This window comes from Dendrobates tinctorius, unplaced genomic scaffold (genome assembly GCF_039654945.1).
Source record: "Dendrobates tinctorius isolate UK_male_01 unplaced genomic scaffold, ASM3965494v1 ptg000160l, whole genome shotgun sequence".
Classification (NCBI taxonomy): domain Eukaryota; kingdom Metazoa; phylum Chordata; class Amphibia; order Anura; family Dendrobatidae; genus Dendrobates; species Dendrobates tinctorius.
In genome coordinates, this window is record NW_027361827.1 from 10,061,489 (window position 1) to 10,084,126 (window position 22,638).

At 42.4% G+C, this 22,638-nt stretch overlaps 1 protein-coding gene across 3 annotated transcripts in view; it reads right to left on the bottom strand.

Moving 5' to 3' along the window:
- Positions 1 to 22,638, bottom strand: part of RNF38 (ring finger protein 38) — a 415,096-nt gene that overhangs the window by 377,275 nt on the left and 15,183 nt on the right. Inside the window, exon 1 of one of the 3 annotated variants that reach the window (XM_073549655.1) lies at positions 21,557 to 21,965. The exons of the other annotated variants lie outside the window; for them this stretch is intronic. Within the exon in view, the coding sequence (XP_073405756.1) occupies positions 21,557 to 21,791 (235 nt within the window). The 5' untranslated portion in view covers positions 21,792 to 21,965. Of the gene's footprint in view, positions 1 to 21,556; positions 21,966 to 22,638 lie in introns of those variants that run through there. 3 annotated transcript variants of the gene reach the window in all.

Below are 22,638 nucleotides of genomic sequence, written 5' to 3' on the forward strand. Positions count from 1 at the left end.
ACAGGATCCCACATTTACAATTGGTTATGCTACAGCGCACCTCGTCTCCCCTTTTTAATAATGACCTTTTCCAAGATTACTTATGCTCCAATAATACTTCTATACAAAAATAGGGTTTGAGTCAGTCTATTGCTGCTAATGTCCATATGTCCAACAGGAACAAGGAGTCTTAAATTAGTTCCAGGAAAGATATATATCTTTGTACCGTGTTAGCCAGTAGATAGAAGAATATTTAGAATTGAGAGTTCTCAGTGGTTGATACCTTTTAATGGCTAACTGAAAAGATGGTAACAAATTGCAAGCTTTCAAGACTACTCATGTTTCTTCATCAGGCATAGACTAATACAAAATCTGAAGAATCACATATTTATACACAATACAGCATAGAAAGAAAAAATGCAATAGAAAAGACAAGTGACATGACATGAAGCAGAAATATCATTATGGGAGAATGATAAGTAGCTGTGGCCATAAATATTAGAGCAGTTCATAGATAAGGAGTGTGAAAGTTTTATAGTCCTCTAATTGGGGTTTGGTTCTGAGATGCCCCTATAATGTCTCAGGGGCAAATTCCTTAATTGATGTAAAAAGACATAAATCCATGCGACACATTCATTCCTGCATAGAGTGTGTCAAAGGTCGTCATCAGTTTATACTCCCAGACTCTCCTCTCTCTCTGAGATTTGAAGTTACCTTTCAATACAAGTACTTTCATGTCTATGGTGCTGTAATCCGGCATACAAAAGTGTTTGGCCACAGGTAGATCCATTCTTTTTTCTCTTATTGTGTGGCGATGAGAATTCATAATTGTTTTCAGTTTTTGCCCGGTCTCCCCTACATACAGACCCCCAGACATTTAGTACAAATAATTAAGCACACCACATTAGATGTGATGCAGCTGAAAGTATCTGGGATCTTGTAATCCTGATGTGAATTGAGGATCTTTATCTTGTCCGTGGTCATTACTGCAAAAACACTGGTCCCTCTCTAGGCTATTAATATCTGCCCTCACTCACTGGCTTTCCCTCACTGGCGGAGAAATTACCACGGGAGTCCATACAATTTCTTTCAACGAATTTACCCGTTAATTTAACACCTACATGTCCAAAATTTTACACACATACACTAATCGAATTATTAGTCAAAGACATATAAAAAATAAATGAAACGGCTTACTGTATGTAAACCATGTGTCATTTCATGATGGGTTTTGTAATAATTTTAGAGAAGCTATGTAGAACTCTATGAACTATAAATATATATGTGTCACTGAATTGCTGGCTTTTTAAAAACGGATCCGTCGAAAAACGGAAGAAACGGGTGGAAACAATGATGCGACGGATCCGTTTTTTCGCCGGATACGCTAGCCAACGGATTGTGACTGATGGCGAAAAACTGATGTGTGAAAGGGGCCTTATTCTAATGTAATACTATCAATATATTCTTCCACAGAGACTCTACTCCAGCTGCAGTTTCCTTTTGTTTCAGTCCATGACTCAATATGCTGCTTCTTCTCATTAAAAGAAATTAAAAATACGGAGCTGGCAGACATGTTTAGTGAATAAGACTTGCAGCTCGTTTGGACTACTTTGAAATCTAACCCTTTGAAGTCTCTTATGTAGTTTACTGAACAACACAATGGAACACATTTCTAAGAAAAAAAGTGTTAATTTGCAACAAGGTATTTATAGGGCAAAACAGGACAATATGGTTAGAAATACTGACAAATGCACAAAGACGCATGTGAAATTAGCACATAACCTCTATAGTATATGAATGCTCTGCAATGGTAAATTCAGCCAGACAGTTTTATGACATAGAAAATGTTGCATATGCTTTTTAGCTTTGGTGGCATTTGCAACCAATTAAACCTCATTCCCAAACTGACATAATGAAAATATAAAAAAGGAATCCAGATATTTAATATAGAGAGTACATGATGGCATCATTTTCTTCTCCATATAGCAAAATATGCCTCAATGCACCCTTGAAAAACAACTGGAAGAAAGGTCTTATAGATATTATTGATCTTCTAGATTGATTTTAATGTAAAGACAGACATTAGTACACATCTCAGATCTCATAAAGTGTGAAAGCTATTTCTTACTTTAATCTGCCACATGGATCCCCTAAAAAAAATCATTAAACTACTGCACTTTCACCACTTATCATTAAAGTGACAAAATAGATAACTTTAACTCTTTGACCTTTCTCAGCGCCTGCGCACTGCATTACTTTGCTCTGCCCAACAGGGCAGATATGTACGCCTGCACATGAACGCGATGCCAGGGAGCCTGTGTCGATGATGCAGGGACGCATCATCCACACGAAGCAAGCAGGAGGGCGGCGTCGCAAGAAGATGAGAGGCGCCGGACCAAAACCTGCGACACCCCTTGGTCCGGGCCGCCCCGCAGGTGAGTACAATAAAAGTTATTTTTATTCTCTTACAGGTCGGGTTGGTGGCAGATATACAGTTTATAGAATGCTGTATTTCAGCCCTGAAAGGTGGTGGTCATATCTCACATCGGCCAACCTGGTGACAGGTTCTCTTTAAGAATTCTTTATGTCACACACGACCAACATACATTATGTATTCCCCATAGAAACATATATATTCTACATAGATGCAGTATGTATATATATGTATATGTATATGCACGTATGAGGTCACGACTCTGTTGTCGTGTTACCCGGGGCCAGGGGCATCTTCCCTGTCACTAACACTATGGGGTGCCCTCCGGGTTACTTCTGAAAGTAAAGATGCCAGGGCCACATACCTTGCCTTATCTCCTGAATCTGCCCACTGTCTGTACCCTTCCCCCACCCAGGAAAGAGGGGCGTAGGAGTGTACCGTACTACACCAACCAGACGAACAAGATAACACGAACAGTTATAAAGGAAAATATCAATCATAGAAACATACTCACACGTATAACAGAGGAATGCACCGGAGAGTGGAGGATGGGGTAAAACCAAAGTAGGAGAAGAAAGGGAATTATCACACTCACAAACCCAAACAACAGTCACAGATAAACCCTTCCAGCCATGCGGCATAAGCTGGTTCTGGCGATCGGTGTCAGTCAGGACCCAGATTATATAGGGGATAGGAGTGGCTAACCATGCTCAGCTGAGACCCCTAGCTCTCAGAGCTCTCATCATGGCCGATTAACCCCAGTACTGCCAAACTTATACAGTTTAAAAAGAAGGTGAAGTCCTGCTATTCAGCGCAGGAGTAGGAGCAATCAGACACTGCGGTCTTCTGACTCTTCCCTATCGCGGAAACCCTATGACATCTGATCTGCAAATGATACAAAAGTAGAAACTACGACCCCCATTCACCAACACCAGCATTCTTCATGCCAACCTTCATGAGGGGATAGGGTGAAGTCAGGGGAGCCTTTTGAAAGTGTTTTATGCCCAATTTGGGGTATACACTTTGATGAATTGGTGCCAAAGTTTTTAAAACAACTTGATTGATTTAGTGTTGAAAATGAGTGCCACGTGAACATGGCTTAACATGGTTTTAGTGAGATTATAATCAAGCAAGACTGCAAGGTCTAAAACGCATCTGCCAATGTGTACAACCCCCTTGGGGGCTCGTGTCTCCTTATGCCAATTGTGATATTTTTAATGATTTACAAATAAATATGTTTTTATGGGATACCTGGATTTGCCCGCCATTATCAATTGGTTTTCCTGCTGCACCGCTGAAACTCCGTGCCTAGGATCCCTCTTTACATTTGGGTGAGCTGACGATACCTATTTCTTCCTATTTACTTCACCAGTATATTTGATGTAGTCCAGTGAAACGATAGGTCCAAGATAAGATTAATCTTATTGCAATGTCCAAAACATCGACGTGGACATCTGGTTAGGGTTTCCCAGAAAGACACCATCAGCAAGAACAGTCACTTTTACAAAACTCATAGTCCCTCTATAGTGAAAAAGTTGGGAATTTCCTATTTTTTTAATTAACATTAGCATTTTATATAGAAAGATGACCAATAGGTTCACTTAACTTCCGCTCTGGGATATTTATGCAATTTTTGATGCATTTAATTCAGGTGACCTTTTTCCTGCAATGATGTGGGCTGTGAATCAATAGGAAGATAAATTATGGCATACATGCCATGCCCCACATTTATTATAAGGGTTTTAGACACAGATCGAACCTCAATAGACACTTTACAAAGTGGAGTGCCTAAGTGTGTTTGTTTATGCCAAATTTACTAAAGATGCGCTCTACTTTTTTGCCTAAAAGCCTAAACTTACACCAGATTTATCATCCAACGAGCCAATGTGATAAATGATAAGAATGCATTGGTTAAGTTTATGCTCTCTAACAATTACAGAGGGTTAGTTAATCTGCAACAATGGGTTTATTTTTTGTGCCACTTTTTCACACTTTTAGGTCTCAGGTGTTTTTCTCTAATGCAGCATGTTTTCAGTGTAGCATTTTTTTTTCATGTATTTTCTCCTAGGGTTCTCCATAGTAAATAATACACACATGAAAGAAATGCATGTGTTCACAAAACACCACAAAAAAGTTAAAAAAAAAAAAAAAAGCGCAAAACATGCAAATGATACTCTAGCTTGGCAAAATGCCTGTTAAGGACAGGACGGGGCTGAAAACATGGATGACTTCTTTCTAAATGACCAAGCATGTACTGCAGAATTTGTAGTCAGTCATTATTATTACTATGCCAGCTAGTATATCACCATCATATTCTGCAGGACTATACAGATATTGTTATTGTTAGCACTGGCCCCAATGGGGCTCATCATCTAAATTCCCTATTAAGGATGTCTTTGGAGTGTGGGAGGAAACCCAAGCAAACACAGAGAGAACGTACAAAATAAGCTAGCATGACGTGAGTTTGAACAAAAACCACACATCTTTCCCATTTTGCATAAAAAAATTTTCATGAAATGCAAAGCATTTTTTACAGACCTGGAAAAAATGCTGCAAAATAATTTGCTGCAAAGAAAACCTTAAACTTACAAAAAACATATATGCAATGATCAAGCATTATGACAAAAAAACAAAAGGAAAATACTAAATATTTTTAAAAATATTACCAAGGCCTCATTCAGACGTTTTTCAAAGTTTTTTTTATGTGTGAGCTCTATACTTGATTTTGATGGAAAAATGTACCTATTATAGTCTATAGGGTTTACACATGAGCATGCTTTTTCTATGGACCAAAGTGGTCCCCAAAAATTAAAAAAAAAAAACAGTTGTGTCAAATTTTATTTCTAGTGACAGATCAAACTCCACCATTCAAGTGTATGGGTCTGTCAAAAACTCGGACAGCACGCTGATAACATCCTAGCTACTGTCTGGCACTATCTATTTTTCATTGACTGTTTGATAGGAGAATCTTGAGAAACCTCTATAAATATTTCAATGCATATGAGAAAAGCTGATGAAACGCTGATGGCAAAAGCTGACACATTGACCAACAATTATGAAAATTGTTTTGTTTTTCACGTACAAGAAAAAAGTGGAAGTTTATATGAGGCCTAATGCTGGGTTTACACATTTAAATCTCAGACATTATACAACCACTGATTGGCTGCATGCAAGGTAATAGTCGGCTCTTTACACCGGCCACCACAAAGCGATAATACTAGAGAAGAGAGAGAGAGGATTCAAAAAGATTTAAATAAACTGGAGAAGTGGGCAGCAACTAACAGAATGGTTTTTAACAGGGAGAAATGCAAAGTACTACATCTGGGCAATAAAAATGAAAAAAGCATATATAGAATGGGAGGAATAGGGCTAAGTGACAGCACATGTGAAAAAGACTTGGGTATACTAATAGATCACAGACTGAATATGAGTCAACAGTGTGATGCAGCAGCAAAAAAGGCAAATGCAATTCTAGGATGTATTAACAGAAGCCTACAGTCTAGATCACGTGAAGTAATTATTTCCCTCTACTCCTCTTTGGTCAGACCTCATCTGGAATATTGTGTCCAATTTTGGGCACCACATTTTAAAAAAGACATCAACAAACTGGAGCAAGTTCAGAAAAGAGCGACCAGAATGGTGACCGGTCTGCAAACCCTGTCTTATGAGGAAAGGTTGCAGGATTTGGGAATGTTTAGTTTGCAAAAGAGAAGACTGAGAGGAGACTTAATAGCTGTCTACAAATATCTAAAGGGCTGTCACATTGTAGAAGGATCAACTTTATTCTCATTTGCACAAGGAAAGACTAGAAGCAATGGGATAAAGCTGAATGGGAGGAGACACAGATTAGATATTAGAAAAAACTTTTTGACAGTTAGAGTGATCAATGAGTGGAACAGGCTGCCACGAGAAGTGGTGAGTTCTCCTTCAATGGAAGTCTTCAAACAGAGGCTGGACAGACATCTAACTGGGATGATTTAGCGAATCCTGCTTTGAGCAGGGGGTTGGACCAGATGGCCCAGGAGGTCCCTTCCAACTCTACGATTCTATGATTCTATAGTTAACTTGAACAGGGCCGTAAGCAGTGCATTACTTCCCTTACTGCTGTGTAGGGCCCGGTGAGCAGAAGGAAAGATCAGCGCCGGGGCCAAATTACTGGGCTCCAGGGTACCTAGACCAGTGCACAACTCGGAGCTGCCAGGTTTCCTGCATGGTGCTGCACAGCCATCAATACAGAACGGCCAGCTCCATGGCTCCCTCTGCCTATTTTGTGACACGCTACTGATGCCGCGTATGCGACGTAAAATGCTATGAAAAGTCGCAAAATTTTTGTCCAATATGGAGTGGCACAAAAATGTTACGACTTTTGCCTTTTTTTACGCTTTTTTGTAACAGCTGCGCCAAGACTGGCATAAGTGGGGAAGAGCAGTGGCAGGATGGGGAAAGGCTAAGCCCACCCATCAAATTCAGCAAAATTGCCAGAAATGCTACTCCAATACTTGACGAAGGAAGGTGCAATGAATTACGTGGCGCCAGCCTCTTAGTGAATTACCTGCATGGTACTCCAGCGAGCCCTTCATGAACACTTGTGTATGAAAAGCCAGTATTAGTGAATCAGCCCCATGAATCTTAACTCATTTGATTTCCTATAGTGTTATTACTAATATTAAAGGCTATATATGTGATAACCTCATCTGCCATATTAATAATTACCAAACTTACAAGTGGTATAAAGTTAAGTTTTACCAGCCGATCCAGATTACTTTTCTACAAAAAGAGCAGCCATAAGGAGACAATTTTTACTGCCGGGGCCAAAGCTTCATATTGAAATGGAATAATACTGGCAGAAAACATGTATGTGATATTCCACAACCCGAGCTACAGTATTTCTGTCGTTTTCTCTGAATTAACATAGTTAACTTAGTTATGAAGAGAATGCTAAATTATTGTGCACACCAAAAACAACTTAATTGAAGAGATTATGCATAATTTTCTGTTGCTATGTGACTAAAAATGGCACATGACCTACTAAGCAGCATTACAGTCTGCACTACTGTCATGTACTGTCGTGGATTTTACATTTTTTATAGTCATTTCCAATGAACGTATATGTTAACACATTTATGTACATTCTGCGAAACCATGTGACAGCCATGATTTATAAGCCATACTCTATAGAAGGGGAAAATGCTCACAGTACTTAGGTTTGAGTCCAGCAGAAAGGAAATCAAAATGCCAGCGATTCTCACAGGTACTAGAAACCGCTCAAGCTGCAGTGTCAACTGTCTTAAAAGTCTCTTATTGGACCACTGGTAAAATGGTCGGCTGACACATGTCAGCTAGTGGAGATGAAAAGGACCCGAGTGTCACCATTTCAAGCCGCATGTCACTACTTCATGTAGTCAAGCATTACTAATCAGAGAAAAAAATGCCAACAGGATACAGGCTCGGCAAGGAAAAACTCTACAACTGAGCAAGGAATTGGTAAAGAGGCTTGTTTTAAAGGAGACTATTCCCTGTTTCCGATCATTATTTATGTAAATGTTGTAACCCTCTAGGACTTTATGGTAAAACTGATTAACGGAAAATGGAGTTAGGCTTAAAGATGAAAACATAGCTGTAAATAATCGATTATTATGGTAATCATTCATAAAGCCTTGACTACATTATCTTTTTGTCATATTCAATATGTGTCACCTATGTTAATAAAAACATCATACATTGGTCAACTCTGAAAATTGCACGGCTGCCTCTCTATTTCTTACTTCACACATTGGGACCCCAGTCTTAAAGGGGTTGTCCGGACTTTTCACATAATCTCAGTACATATTTTTGGCTGCAGAATTATAACAATAAGTGATACCTTCTGTCACTAGTTTGCACGGTTTTCTAGATATTCTGAACAGAACATCCAAGGGGGGTGTTATGGCATTGAAATGAGAACTAGTCGTAACCTCCTACTCTACTCCAAACATGCCCTCTATAGCAACAACCCCACCCTCCATAGCTACAGGCCCTCCCTGTCCACATGAAGCAGCCCTCGTCACACAGTAACAAATCCTCCCCCTCTAGCAGCCTCACTGCAGAGAGCAGACAACCCAGCTGCTCCTCCCCCAGACACACGCTTAACAGTGATCTATGGAAAGTGAAACTAGTGAGGAGGGAAAATCGTCCTGTATTCTGGGCCACTCCATGATTACAATACATAACTCATTATCATTAATTCCTTCCCTCACTGTCCCAGGCTGCTGGCAGCAGTGAGAATAGACTGTGTGATGGCCAGTGATGGGGGTCTGCAGCTTCTAATCTGCACAGGGGATGGCAGTCACTGATGTAATCTGTTCTGTGACAAAGTCTCTGCTGTGTGAATGAGACGGCTCTGTGTCACTGATGTCTTCACACAGCAGCAGATTTGGTGCAGTGTATGTGTGAGCACTGTGTCTCTAATGACACAAATATTGATGGGAGCAGCCTGTCCAATCAGCAGCTGTAACAGTGTGAAGTGTTGAGGGGTGTATGTATGTATGTATTAGTGTAGGGAAGGTGACCTGACGGACGGACGGACTAGTCAGAGTGAAGAAGGAAAGGTTTGCACAGTGTAGGTAGGTGTCAGTTATTACAGTGGGGAAACAGCTAGGAAAGTGTAGTGGACGTGCAGTACCTTGGCTTGACCATTAGATGGCAGGGAGGAGTGTGAGCAAAGGACTTGACATCAGCTTAGGGCTTTAGAATCCGTTGGTCATGGAGGGCGGGGTTACAGTGACAGGGGACCGGGAGAGCTATAAATACTGAGGGAGGGTTCTAGAAGGTTCCAGTCCCCAGGGGGAGCTCCAGTGACAGGAGGACTGCGACAGTCTGTGCGCTGTGAGGAGAATCTAAACCAGGGGGACTGAGGAGAGAGAACATCAGGGGGGTGGTCCTGATAGGAAGAACCACAGAAGGGACGAGGCACTGGGTGTGAGACTCCGTAATTGTCACGACGACTGATCAGTGGAAGCACTGATGGTTTAAGGGCCTAAGGCGGCCACAGTGACGGACCTGTCAGGAGCGTCGAGGAGTGAAGAGGGGACGGTGTGTGCATACACGTCCCCCAGTGTAACGTGCGGTGTGTAAGAAGCGGCCCTGGAAACGGAGGGCCGTGAGGTAAAGGAAGAGCGGTGTGCTTCTGAGGCCGTCAGGCGGACAGCAAGTGAGAAATAAACTTGGACTTGTTACACCCAGAATCTGCCTCCATCGTGTCTCTGTTTTTATCTCTGCGCGGTAAGAAGAGGGACCACCCCCCCAGCTTAGCCCTCACCTCTACATATTGTGCTGCTTTCACAAATACAGGATCACTGCTGTGTTCTTTCCAATGCTGGAATGATGATAAAGATGAGTGCTGGTGCAGTTTACTGCCAGCCAATGAGTAGGCAGTGGGTGGTGCTGGTAACTGGAGCTTGCTGGGAGTTTGGTGGAGCTTCACACATACACTGCACCAAATCTGCTGCTGTGTGAAGACATCAGTGACACAGAGCTGTCTCATTCACACAGCAGAGGCTTTGTCACAGAACAGATTACATCAGTGACTGCCATCCCCTGTGCAGATTAGAAGCTGCAGACCCCCATCACTGGCCATCACACAGTCTGTTCTCACTGCTGCCAGCAGCCAGGGACAGTGAGGGAAGGAATAACTGATAATGAGTTATGTATTGTAATCATGGAGTGGCCCAGAATACAGGACGATTTTCCCTCCTCACTGGTTTCACTTTCCATAGATCACTGTTCAGCGTGTGTCTGGGGGAGGAGCAGCTCTCTGCTCTCTGCACTGAGGCTGCTGGAGGGCAAGAATTGGTTACTGTGTGATGAGGGCTTCTTCATGTGGTCGGGAAGGGCCTGCAGCTATGGAGGGTGGGGTTGTTGCTTTAGAGGGCATGTTTGGAGTAGAGTAGCAGGTTACGACCAGTTCTCATTTCAATGCCATAACACACCCCCCCTTGGACGTTCTGTTCAGAATATCTAGAAAACCATGCAAACTAGTGACAGAAAGTAAATTACTTATTGTCATAATTCTGCAGCCCAGATGTGTACTGAGATTATGTGAAAAGCCCGGACAACCCCTTTAAGACAGGTATAGGTCCTAGTGGTGGGATCTGTTTTATTTAATTTACTTTCTTATGTGGAGACATTATTTTCACATCACTATCTCCATCAGGGCTCACAATCTACATTCCCTATCAGTATGTCTTTGGAATGTGGGAGGAAATCGGGGAACCCAGAGGAAACCCACTCAAATATGGGGAGAACAAACAAACTTCTTGTTGATGTCCTTGGTGAAAAGTGAACCCACAAGGACTCCTCATTGCAAGACTAGAACAGTGCGAACCACTGAGCCACTCAGTAGCGCTATCATATTGATAAGCCTTAAGTGTCACCTGGGATAACACTTTGAAATGCTGAATAAAGTACTTAATCAGTTTGGCACGTCTAGTAAGTGGCATGCATCGCTGTGCCAGAAATGTTACTATAGTTAACTTTTGTAGCATAAAATTCCAATGAATCAAACCCAAAGTTTTTTTTAACAATTAACACACAAACATGTGTTTTCCAAAACACCTTCACACAATTTTTCATTGAAAATGTAATTTTTCATAAAATGTTTTAAAAGTTTATATTTTTGACCCAATGAAAATGTTCACACATACCATATACAGTACCGCCACAGGAGGTGGCTTCCTCAGGGCTCTAGCAGCGCTTTTCTTAAACATTTAGCCATGATATAGTCTAAGCTCGAACAGGAGGAAATAGACGCTACATAGATAAGTAGATGAGGAAGGGACATCCTGCCTGAGAACTGGGAAAGGAGGAATGTTTTCCTGTCCTTATTTTATTGCGGAAGATGACCCAAGGAGAAGTGTAACAGACTTTTGAAGGGGTAAACAACTTTGATATTACCACTCAGAATGCATACTCCAAAATTATTTTTCCTGAAAAATAGTGAGAAGACGAGCTGTTGCTAATTTCATGATTCCTCGGCACCTAATGAGGCAGCTTATTGACTCCTCAACTGGAACATCTGCCTTAGGCAAGTAAGGTCACACCAAGCACAAGCACCTGATACACTAATGTCATACCCAATCTTCAGCATAAAATCCGCTGACTGCCCACTGGTCTAGCGATACGTGGTACATGCTACAGTTATAGTGATAAGGAATAAAGCTAAAAACAAGAGCCTAATATATATTCTGGCCAATAGGAAAAAAAATACACTTGTCAGAAATTACATTTTTTACTACAGTTTTGACTGATATTTCACCAGAAAATGTTACTAATTGTAAATATGGTAAGTAGCCATTAAAGTAAAGAGCACCTATCACCAATCTATGGCAACCCTTTTTATTTAATAAAATAGTGGACAGTCCTCAACTGACAATTTCTCTACATATAACAAATTAGATCAGAAGTAGCCAATATGTCCTCCGAAAGGACTCAACTTTGTTAGAAATTATTTGTGGCATTTCACAAGCCTCTGTGACAGCTATCTTAGTGAAATTGTGAGATCTCACGGGATCATGTAGTTTCCACTACCCCAGCGTTGCTGTGTACTTCATTAGTCTGTTACTGAATGGTAATAGCTGCAATGGTTTTACCTTTTGCTAACAACTTAAAGGGCACCTGTCACCCCCCCAGGCATTTTTAAGTAACAGAGCCACCTTGTGCAACACTAATGTTGCATTCTGTCAAGGTGGCTCTTTTGTTTGGCGTCCCTTCCACCGCATAAATAAGCGTTTTTAAAGTTTGTCTGACATACCAGAAGTTTGCCTGGGGGGCAGGTCTTTCCCCCTCGGACACAGACGCCTCACATCCATCAGTCATGTCCCTCCTTTTGAATTTGGTGCCGCCTCCTCAGCGTTCATTTCAGTTCCTTGGGCCTGTGCTGTAATATCTCTTCTTGGGCATGCGCTGTAAGCGCTGCCTGTCCTCTGACATCACATGATGTCTGAGCTATCGCGCCTGTGTGGACGTGCGGCCAGAGATCCCGCCCCGCAGTCTCTTCTGATTTATTCACACTGCGGGGCTGGGAATCTTGTCATGCGCAGTAGTTCTCTGTGACCCTCCCTCAAATCCCTCCGCCTCTTTCCTACTGTGCAGCGTTATGAGGAATCGTCAGCTCATCCCTAATTGACGATTCCTCCTATGACACTGCACAGTAGGAAAGAGGCGGCGGGATTTGAGGGAGAGCCGCAAAGAACTACTGTGCATGCCCAAGATTCCCAGCCCTGCAGTGTGAAAAATCAGAAGAGACTGCGGGGTGGGATCTCTGGCCGCGCGTCCACCCAGGCGCGACAGCTCAGACATCATGTGATGTCAGAGGACGGGCAGCGCATGCTAAGAAAAGATATTACAGCACAGGCCCAAGGAATTGAAATGAACGCTGAGGAGGCGGTGCCAAATTCAAAAGGAGGGCATGACTGATGGATGTGAGGCCTCTGTGTCCGAGGGGGAAAGACCTGCCCCCCCCCGGTAAAACTTCTGGTATGTCAGACAAATTTTAAAAACGCTTATTTATTCGGTGGAAGGGACGCCAAATAAAAGAGCTACCTTGACAGAATGCAGCATTAGTGCTGCACAAGGTGGATCTTTTACATAAAAACACCTGGGGGGGGTGACAGGTTCCCTTTAATAGAATACACGGAAGTGCTGTAAGAGTGGTCGCAGAGTGATGTGGGATCCCACAACCTGGGAGATCATACCTGACTTTATAGCAAACCCTAAAGCCCCTGTCACACACAACTAGATTGCTAGCGAGATCACTGCTGAGTCACAAGTTTTGTGACGCAACAGCGATCTCACCAGCAATATCGCTGTGTGTGACATGTATCAGCGACCGCCCCCCCCGCCGGGTATAGCTGATCGTGCTCGAAAGCCCTGGACATTTTTTTGATCGCTGCGTGTGGCAGGCGGGAGACCATCGATCAGCGAGCTGGAGCTGTAATCCAAGGCAAACAGCGGGTAACTAAGGGCGCGCGTCACTTAGTTACCCGCTGTGTACCTTAGATACCAGTGTGCTGGCACTGGGAGCTGGTATCCAAGGTAAACAGCGGGTTTCTAAGCGCCGCGTGGCCCATGCACATGCTACAAAAATAGTTCTATTCACATTTATGAGACTGAATTTTTTTTGCATACATTTCTGTAGAAAATCTGTCATGTGTGAATATACCATCCAGTTTGCAATCCTTCATCAATGATATAGTTCCCTCCTGCATATCAGTGGCAGGTTCTCCAAGAACAGGAAAGGATTCCAAAAGAGAGAACAACGAAAAACATTCAATTTTAGAAGCATGGAAGAGAAAGTGGATCTGTTTTACTGGTGAGACATTGTTATGTGTTGATGCATTCGAAAGATACCAAATGTAATTAAGAAAACATCACTGTTAGCTCCAGGTCCCTAAATATCTATTTTTTCTGAAGGATAAGCTGCCTTATATTTTACTGTTACATTTTCTAGAGGAAAAAGGAAAATTAAATAAAAGCTTTATATATCAGGCAATGATGGACAGTATTATATTTTCAGTTTGCAGTGCATATAACGTGAGAACCTTCTCTGAAAGCTCTGTCCCTAAAATCAGGTCAGCATTTTCTCATACAAGGAATAGAAAATGTACAGTATTAAGGTTATATATAAATGATGTATATCTCTAAAATACATGTATGTAAAACACAGATAACAAAAAATAGCAAACTGAAGTCACCAGCATATAGAAGTCCTTGAGTTGTCCTTATGTAGACCAGAAGGACCATGCAGAGTTACGTAATACCTTTTATTGACCCAGCAAATTAAAGATGCAAGCTTTCAAGACAGCTCAAATATCTTCTTTGGGTATTGTGAGGTACAGAGGATTGACTTTCCATTCCCTCTTCTCCTTTTGAGTTTTAGTTACGTGCTATAATGTTTTATAAAGTACTCAAAAAGGAATCCGTCAACAGGATTTCACCCCTCTAACTTTTTATTTGTGCTTGTGGCTCGTTAAAAGACAATACCTTGTTATCCCCTGTTCCTATGGATAGGGTTTAACTTCTAAACTTGTGAACAGCACTTTATAGTTGTGATAACTTTGCAATGACTGTGTATATTAATGATAAATAAAGGTTATTCCATTGTCACAATGTCAGTTCAACTAACAATATAGGTACATACATTATGTACACAACCTGATCTCAACATAGATTTCAAGTCGTTTCCATACTCGGAGCAATGGGATATTTTCTGCTGGTTTACAGAAGTAAAGCAAAATACTTACAAAGTTGTCCAAGTTTTTTTCATAACGCAAGGTGAAACATGGCTTTTCATATCACTCATGGGTGACTTGAGTCTACATAGACATATGGACAGTACAACTCCTTTAAGAAGCTCCTCACAACTAAGTATGGAAAAGTTGATGGGGTATGTGAGAAAAGTTCTGCGAAATATATTTTACCATCTGTCATCCTTTATGCATATTCTCCAGATGTGCGTTATATATAGCCCAAATGGGACAGTGGTTTCTGCTTTTGGTTTTATTTTGTACAAGTTGAAATGGCAATGGATCTTTCAATTTTTCTGTTCTTTTGCATGTTTAGGTTACACTTGTTTGATGAAGTTCCTATTTAGCTCATGCTGGTATTCTTTAAAGAGTAACTTTTTTTCATTTACCGTAATTATCCTACTGGCATTGCGCAGTTATGATTGTTTTTGTAATATACTTTGTTACATTGTTTTGTTTCCTTCTCTCCAAAACACTATGCGGCAGTGCTGCTTCAATGCCCAGTTCATTCTCCATTAGAAGCTAGCTTCAACTGCTTTTCATTAATTTCTATACACTCAGCAATATCCATTTAACTAGTCAGTATACAAAAATTCCCCTAAAACACTCTGCTTCTACTAAGCCTCTTTACTCAAAGAGAAGAATTCATTTGAATATAGTGTAAATATATTGCTAAGAAGCCGCTTGGCAAGAACTGAACATTGATACAGTAGTGCAGCATAGTGTATGGGAGAGATAGAAAAAAATAAGATATCCAGGTGAAAACGAGGTGCTACTCCAGGACAGACCGACAGAGCCTTGGTAGCTGACCCCCAAAGGGGACAGGGAAGCAGGACTGTAAGCAGGATGGTACGGCTGGAAGACCGGCCTTGTATCAGGCACAAGCTGGAACAAAGGACAGTCACAGGATGGGGATCACAAATAAAGGTTCAGACCCGGCAGGTGAGGTCAGCACAAATTTTTGGTGTTGCACAATTTGCATGATACTATTGTTCTAGGTTTTCCCTGGTTGCAAACTCATAATCCTGTTTTGGATTGGAAATCTGTGTCTGTGGTGAGTTGGGGTTGTCAGCGTGCTCTTAGTGACACTCCTGTTTTCTCCACCTCTCCTCAGTCTCATGATATTCCTGATTATTTGGTTGATTTTTCTGATGTATTTAGTGAGAGTAAGTCTGCATCTTTGCCTCCTCATAGGAGTTATGTGCAATTGAGTTGATGCCCAGGTGTAAATTTCCCAAGGGTCGGCTTTTCAATTTATCGGTACCTGAACATGATGCTATGCGATCTTATATCAAGGAAGGAGTCGTTGGAGAAGGGTCACTATAGACCATCCTCTTCACCTTTAGGTGCTGTTTTTTTTTGTGGCCAAGAATGATGGTTCATTAAGGCCTTATATTGACTATTGTTCCCTTAACGAAATCACTATTAAATATCAGTACCCGTTACCCCTGATTTCTGATTTATTTTCCAGAGTTAAAAGTGTCTGTTGGTTTACCAAGCTTGACCTCAGGGGGGCATATAATCTTATTCGCATGAAGCACGGGGATGAATGGAAGACAGCGTTTAATACTCCAGAGGGACATTTTGAGTACCTGGTGATGTCTTTTGGGCTCACTAATGCCCCTTCTGTCTTCCAATCTTTTATGAACGATATTTTCCGGGACTTGTGGATAAGTTTTTGATCATTTATCTGGATGATATTTTGATCTTTTCCAGTGATTGGGATTCTCATGTGGAACATATCCGGACTGTGTTCCGGATTTTGCGGGAAAATTCCCTGTATGTTAAAGGGAATCTGTCACCCTTTTATTGGCCTACCAGCTGCCGGCATAGACATCGGGGGCTTATCTACAGCATTCTGTAATGCTGTAGAGAAGCCTCCGATGTAACCTGAAAGAGAAGAAAAACACGTTATATTATACTCACGGAGGTGGGCGGTCCGTCCGATGGGTGTCGCCGTCCCGTCCGGCGCCTCCCTTCTTCATGCGATGACGTCCTCTTCTCCCGTCCTGTTGAGGGCAGAGCATAGTCCTGCAGTGCACAGGCGTCGGGAGGTCTGGCGCCTGCGCACTGCAGAATTCTGCTCTGCCCTCAACAGGGCAGAGCAGTGCGCTTGCGCCGGAGCCATTTCAGGACGGGAGAAGAGGACGTCAGCGCATGAAGAAGGGAGGCGTCGGACCGGACCGCAACACCCACCGGACCGCCCACCTCGGTGAGTATAATATAACTCTTTTTTCTTATCTTTCAGGTTACATCGGGGGCTTATCTACAGCATTAGATTGCTGTAGATAAGCCCCCCGATGTCTATGCCAGCAGCTAATAGGGCAAAAAAAACGGTGACAGATTCCCTTTAAGGGATCGAAGTGCCTCTTTGGTGTACAGAGGATTTCATTTTTGGGATTCATTTTGTCCCCGTCGGCTATTGAAATGGACCCGGCCAAGGTACAGGCCATTTATGATTGGGTTCAGCCAACTTCTTTGAAGGCTCTCCAGATGTTTTTGGGTTTTGCTAATTTCTACCGTAAATTTATAAGTAATTTTTCTGGTATTGTCAAACCACTGACTGATCTGACCAAAAAGGGCGCTGATGAGGTGAATTGGTCTCAAGAGACAGTCTCAGCATTTCAGGAGCTTAAGCGGCGATTCACTTCTGCTCCGGTTCTACGGCAACCTGATGTCTCCCATTTCAGGTGGAGGTACATGCTTCTGAGATTGGTGCAGAAGCCGTTTTGTCCCAAAAAGATCCGGTGACTTCTAAAATGAATCCCTGTGCCTTCTTTTCTTGAAAATTCTCCCCATCTGAACGTAACTATGACGTGGGGAATTGGGAATTGTTGGCCATGAAATGGGCATTTGAAGAGTGGAGACATTGGTTGGAGGGAGCTAGACATCAAGTTGTGGTCCTCACCGACCACAAGAATTTGATTTATCTTGAATCAGCCAAATGCTTGAATCCTAGACATGCTAGGTGGGCCTTGTTTTTCACGCATTTTAATTTTGTGGTCTCTTTTCTTCCGGGCACTAAGAATGTTAAGGCGGATGCCCTTTCTAGGAGTTTCTTTGCAGATTCTCTTATTGTGACCGAGCTTACTACCATTCTAAATGAAGGTGTAGTTCTTTCCGCCTTCTGACCCGATTTGAGACGTGCCCTGGAGGAATTTCAGGAGGACAAACCTGAACGTTGCCCTATAGGAAAATTGTATGTCCCTGACCAGTGGAGGAAGAGAGTAATGTCTGAAATTCATTGCTCCGCGTTGGTTGGTCATCCAGGTATTTTTGGTACCAGAGATTTGGTGAGTTGGTATTTTTGGTGGCCTCTCGTGATGTCAGGAATTTTGTGCAGTCCTGTGGGACTTGTTCTCGGTCCAAGCCCTGTTCTCCTTCTAATGGGTTGTTGTTGCCCCTGCCGGAGCCCAGGAGGCCATGGACCCATATCGCAATGGATTTTATTTCCGATCTTCCTGTCTCTCAGAGAATGACTGTTATCTGGGTGATTTGTGATAGATTTTCGAAGATGATCCATCTTGTACCACTCCCAAATTTGCCATCTTCTTCTGAGTTGGTGCCCTTGTTTTTACAACAGGTGGTTCGGTTGCACGGGATTCCTGAGAACATTGTGTCGGACAGGAGTCCAGTTTGTTTCCAGATTTTGGAGAGCTTTTTGTTCCAAACTGGGAATTCAGTTATCTTTCTCCTCTGCATTTCATCCTCAGGCCAATGGGCAGACTGAGAGAACAAACCAGACTTTGGAGTCCTATTTGAGATGTTTTATATCTGCTGATCAGGATGACTGGGTCTCATTTTTGCCCTTGGCCGAATTCGTGCTAAACAATAGAGCTAGTTCTGCCACTTTGATGTCGCCCTTTTTCTGTAACTTTGGGTTTCATCCTCGATTTTCTTCAGGGCAAGTGGAATCTTCGACCTGCCCAAGTGTGGACACTGTGGTAGAGAGAAAGCAGCAGATTTGGGACCAAGTGGTGTCCCTCTCTCAGGAAAATGCCCAACGGTTTTCCAACCGGCATAGGACCATTGGTCCCCGGTTTAAAGTAGGTGATATGGTTTGGTTGTCATCAAAGAATATTCCTATGAAGGTTGCGTGTCCAAAGTTCAAGCCAAGATTCATTGGACCTTATAAGATTTTGGAGATTCTTAATCCTGTTTCTTTTCGATTGGCTCTTCTAGTTACGTTTAAGATCCATAACGTGTTTCAGGAGGATAATTCTTGGGTCTGTGCTTCTGAAATTCATCACGATAGATTGGTTCGTGCTTTTCACCGGGCCCATCCTGATCGGCCTGGTGGCATGGATGAGGGTTCGGTGAATCCTACTGTTGTGAATTCGTTTTCTGGCCTACCTCTGGATACTGCTGAAGGTGGTGGAGCTGGTCAGGTTGACGGAGGGGTTGCGAGTTCTCTTTCCGGGCTCCCTCTGGTGGTTGCAAGAGGGACAGCCGACTCCCTCTACCCCTGCTAGTGATTTTTCCTGCCTCCTGAGGTCTTAGTTTCCAGTTCAGTCCCTGCATTCTCAAGCTAAGTGTTCTTTGGTATTGTTCACATTTGATTTGGTTTTGTCTATTCAGTTTTGTGTGGTCAGCCAGCCCCGGCTGGGGCTGTGCTGAATTTCCATTCTTATGTTACTGTTTGTTCCAGTTTGCTTTCTGTCCCTTATTAGATTGGCCTCTTTTTGCTCTGTTTCCAGAATATGCCAGAGTGCTGATATAGTGGGTGAAGTCTAGTGACTTCAGGGTTTTTTTTTGCTATCAGAAGTGTTGGACATTTTTGCAGGGTTTTTTGGCGTGATTGCAGACAGTACCTTTCCTTTCCTGTCCTTTCTAGTTAATGTAGGCCCCATCGTTTGCTCAGCCTATTTTCCTATATGTGTTTGTGTTTTCATCTTGTTTCACCAACAATATATGTTTGGGGGCTATTCCTTTGGGGTCTGCTCTGGGGCAGTTTAGATTTCCCCTTTTCTTGCTTTAGGCTTATTTGGTCCTCCAGCTGTGTTGAGGCATCTAGAATCATCGTAGGTACGCTCCACGGCTACTGCTAGTTGTGTGGATAGGATCAGTGGTCTGCAATCCCCTTAGTTACCAACCTCTCTGGTTTTCTGTGGCTTAGCTTGGTCTTGTTTTCCTCCTCGGTGATTCAATCACAACACTTAACATAGAATAGAATAATTTACAAATATTTAAAAGTCAAAAGTCTGACCTACAAATATGATTGTAGGCTTTCAGCCCTGGAGAGGTATGATATTAGGTTAGGTTCCCAGCAAAGAAGGTCGCCTTGTCGTTGGCACACATGAATTGTCCACTTTATGCGCTAACTACCTTCATTTTTAACTTACTTTCTATAGCAGTAATGAAATTCCAATTTTATATATTCAATGTTTGCATACTTTAACGATTGCAGCTTTATTTTGTTAGTTACACATAGAATAATTTACGTTTGGGTGCACATTGTAAATTAGGGTGCACATTAAGCCTTATAAAATAGGCCTCAGCTACTGCAGAGCCTCCTTCTGGCTAAATGGTAAGAATTGTGGCTCTGTAGCAATCGCAGTGGCTCCCCTATGCATGAAACAGGAAAGATATATATCTTTGTACCGTGTTAGCCAGTAGATAGATTAGCCTAATGAAGAGACCTGACTAGTCTCGAAAGCTTGCAATGTGTTACCATCTTTTCAGTTAGCCATTAAAAGGTATCAACCACTGAGGACTCTCAATTCTAAATATTCTTCCCCTATACATGGTCAGTCTCAATGTCCTCACAACAGTGCCAGCCACTAAAATTGAGCACAAAGGTGTGTAGGACCCTGGTCTAGTGTCACGGTGGTGGTCCAGAGCATTGTGAACTTCTGTGTATCTGCGACGATCCCAATGCAGGCCTACTACTCAAAAGAGGAGCTGTAGATGCTGGCAGATAGAAAGAGGTTCTGCGGAACTAGGGTCGGGCAAATCTTTTTGTTCAACTCCACAACCCACAAATACACTCATAAACTACAAGCTTTACAATATCCATAAGCATTCACATCTTCAGGAGTTTCTAGACTCTACTTTCATTTTTAACTACCGTATATATCTTATTCCAATGCATATTTGGCTAATCAACTATGACTTGAGGCTCGATTATGATTTCTTATGGAGTAGACCTATACAGGTTCTTTTGTTCTAGCTTCCTGATGATTCAGCTACGGTTACGTGCAACAGCCAATGTAATGTTTTACATAAAACTCACAAATGAAGTAGAAAAGGAAAAATAAGTGTGATGAAAACAAGTCAGCAATAAGATCTGAGCAGTGTCCTCACCAGCCCAGCATTACAGGAATGTATGACAGGAGGGAGGGGAAGGGAACTGTGCAATTGCTACTGCTTTAACCCATTCGGCTGCACAGCTACTAACACAGTTTAATCATTATTTTCAGGGTATATTTTGATATAACTCTTTCTGCTGCCATCTAGAAAAACAAGGGCCTCACACTCTTTCTATATTTACCTTTACCATTCCTTAAGTTCTACTTTATCATCATTACCATACACTCCAATTTACAGTCATCACTCTACTTCCATGGTCGTATTTCCTTACAGACATATCAGGTTGCAAAAGCTACAACTCAATTAATCTTCGTAACATTGCAGCTAAACTCCTGACATGTGGTGGTACCCAGCCAATGTTAAACTAGGGCAACTCGAATCCTGGCCAGTTGTTAAAAGATAGTAAAGATATACTTTTTTAATCTTGAATGGTTCCAAATGTAATGATCTATATTAGTTTTAGACCATAAGGATGACACACGAGTATAGACTCTTGGCATTTTACTCGCTAGCTCGTAGTATGTGACATACATGAAAAGTCATCTGCTCCTACCTGTTGGAGACCGTATGTGGTGGAGATGTTGTTCACTGGGGGTCAAACTGTTTAGCCTCCTTCCTCTAACTACTGGGGGGCTTTGATGTTGCCTTCTTCCCTCTGAAGGGTTGTTATAGCTTCTGTCGATGCCTGGCCCATGCATGCCGTTTGACATTAGGTTAGGAGGTGGGGGTGTCTGAAGCTGGTGGCGGAAATGAGGTACCATGCCATGCAGCTGCTGTTGTAGGTGCATGATGAATCCAGACCTTGATCTGGATATAGTTCTTGGGGGCTCCAGGAAAGCTGGCAGTAGGAAGCAGGGCGTACTTGGAGAAGAGGAGCAGAAAGGAAGCAGAGAAGAGAGCCTGGAAGGAGGATCAGGAAGGGAAAACACGGCGATCTCCACCAAAGAAGAGTGATGGGGGAATTGGAAAGCAATCTTCTCTGCTGCTTCTCTGCTGGTGGCTGATGCAGCTTCAGCCTCTCTAAGATTGAGGTAAACTGGGAAAAGAAGCGCTGTATTTCTTCCACACAATGCTCCCTCCTTCCTCTGATGTGCTTGCAGAAGGAAAGAAATAAAGAGCTTAATCTACCTCTCAGTTTTATATAGGCAGACTTCAGCTACATATCCAACACCCGATTCTGTGAAATCTCGCCTCCCTCCTTCCCTGATGAGGATTTCCTGCTCTGTATGACTTGTTCCCTGAGTGTTCTTGTTTCTATGATGTCAGCACAAGTCCAAGCAATGGTGCCTCGTACCCACCACCCATGGCTACAGAGAGGGAAATGTTCAAGATGAGCCATCTCCTTGCCTATCTGTCCTCCTCTGAGCTATTACCGGCTTTCAACTGATTTTTGCTGTTCCCTTAGACAATGGGAGGTCTTTTTATTATTACTATTAACGACCCCCTAAGCTCCCCCATCTTAAAGCTGCATTTACACTGAAAGATAATTGCGAATGAACGTTCTTAAAAACAATCAGTAATAGCAATCTATTAAGAGCTGTGGCTTACTTGGATCAGTAGCTAGGATCGCTCCATTGGTTTATGGCTTGCTAGTGATAAGTCCAAATAATACAAGACACACTCCCGCTTGCTAAC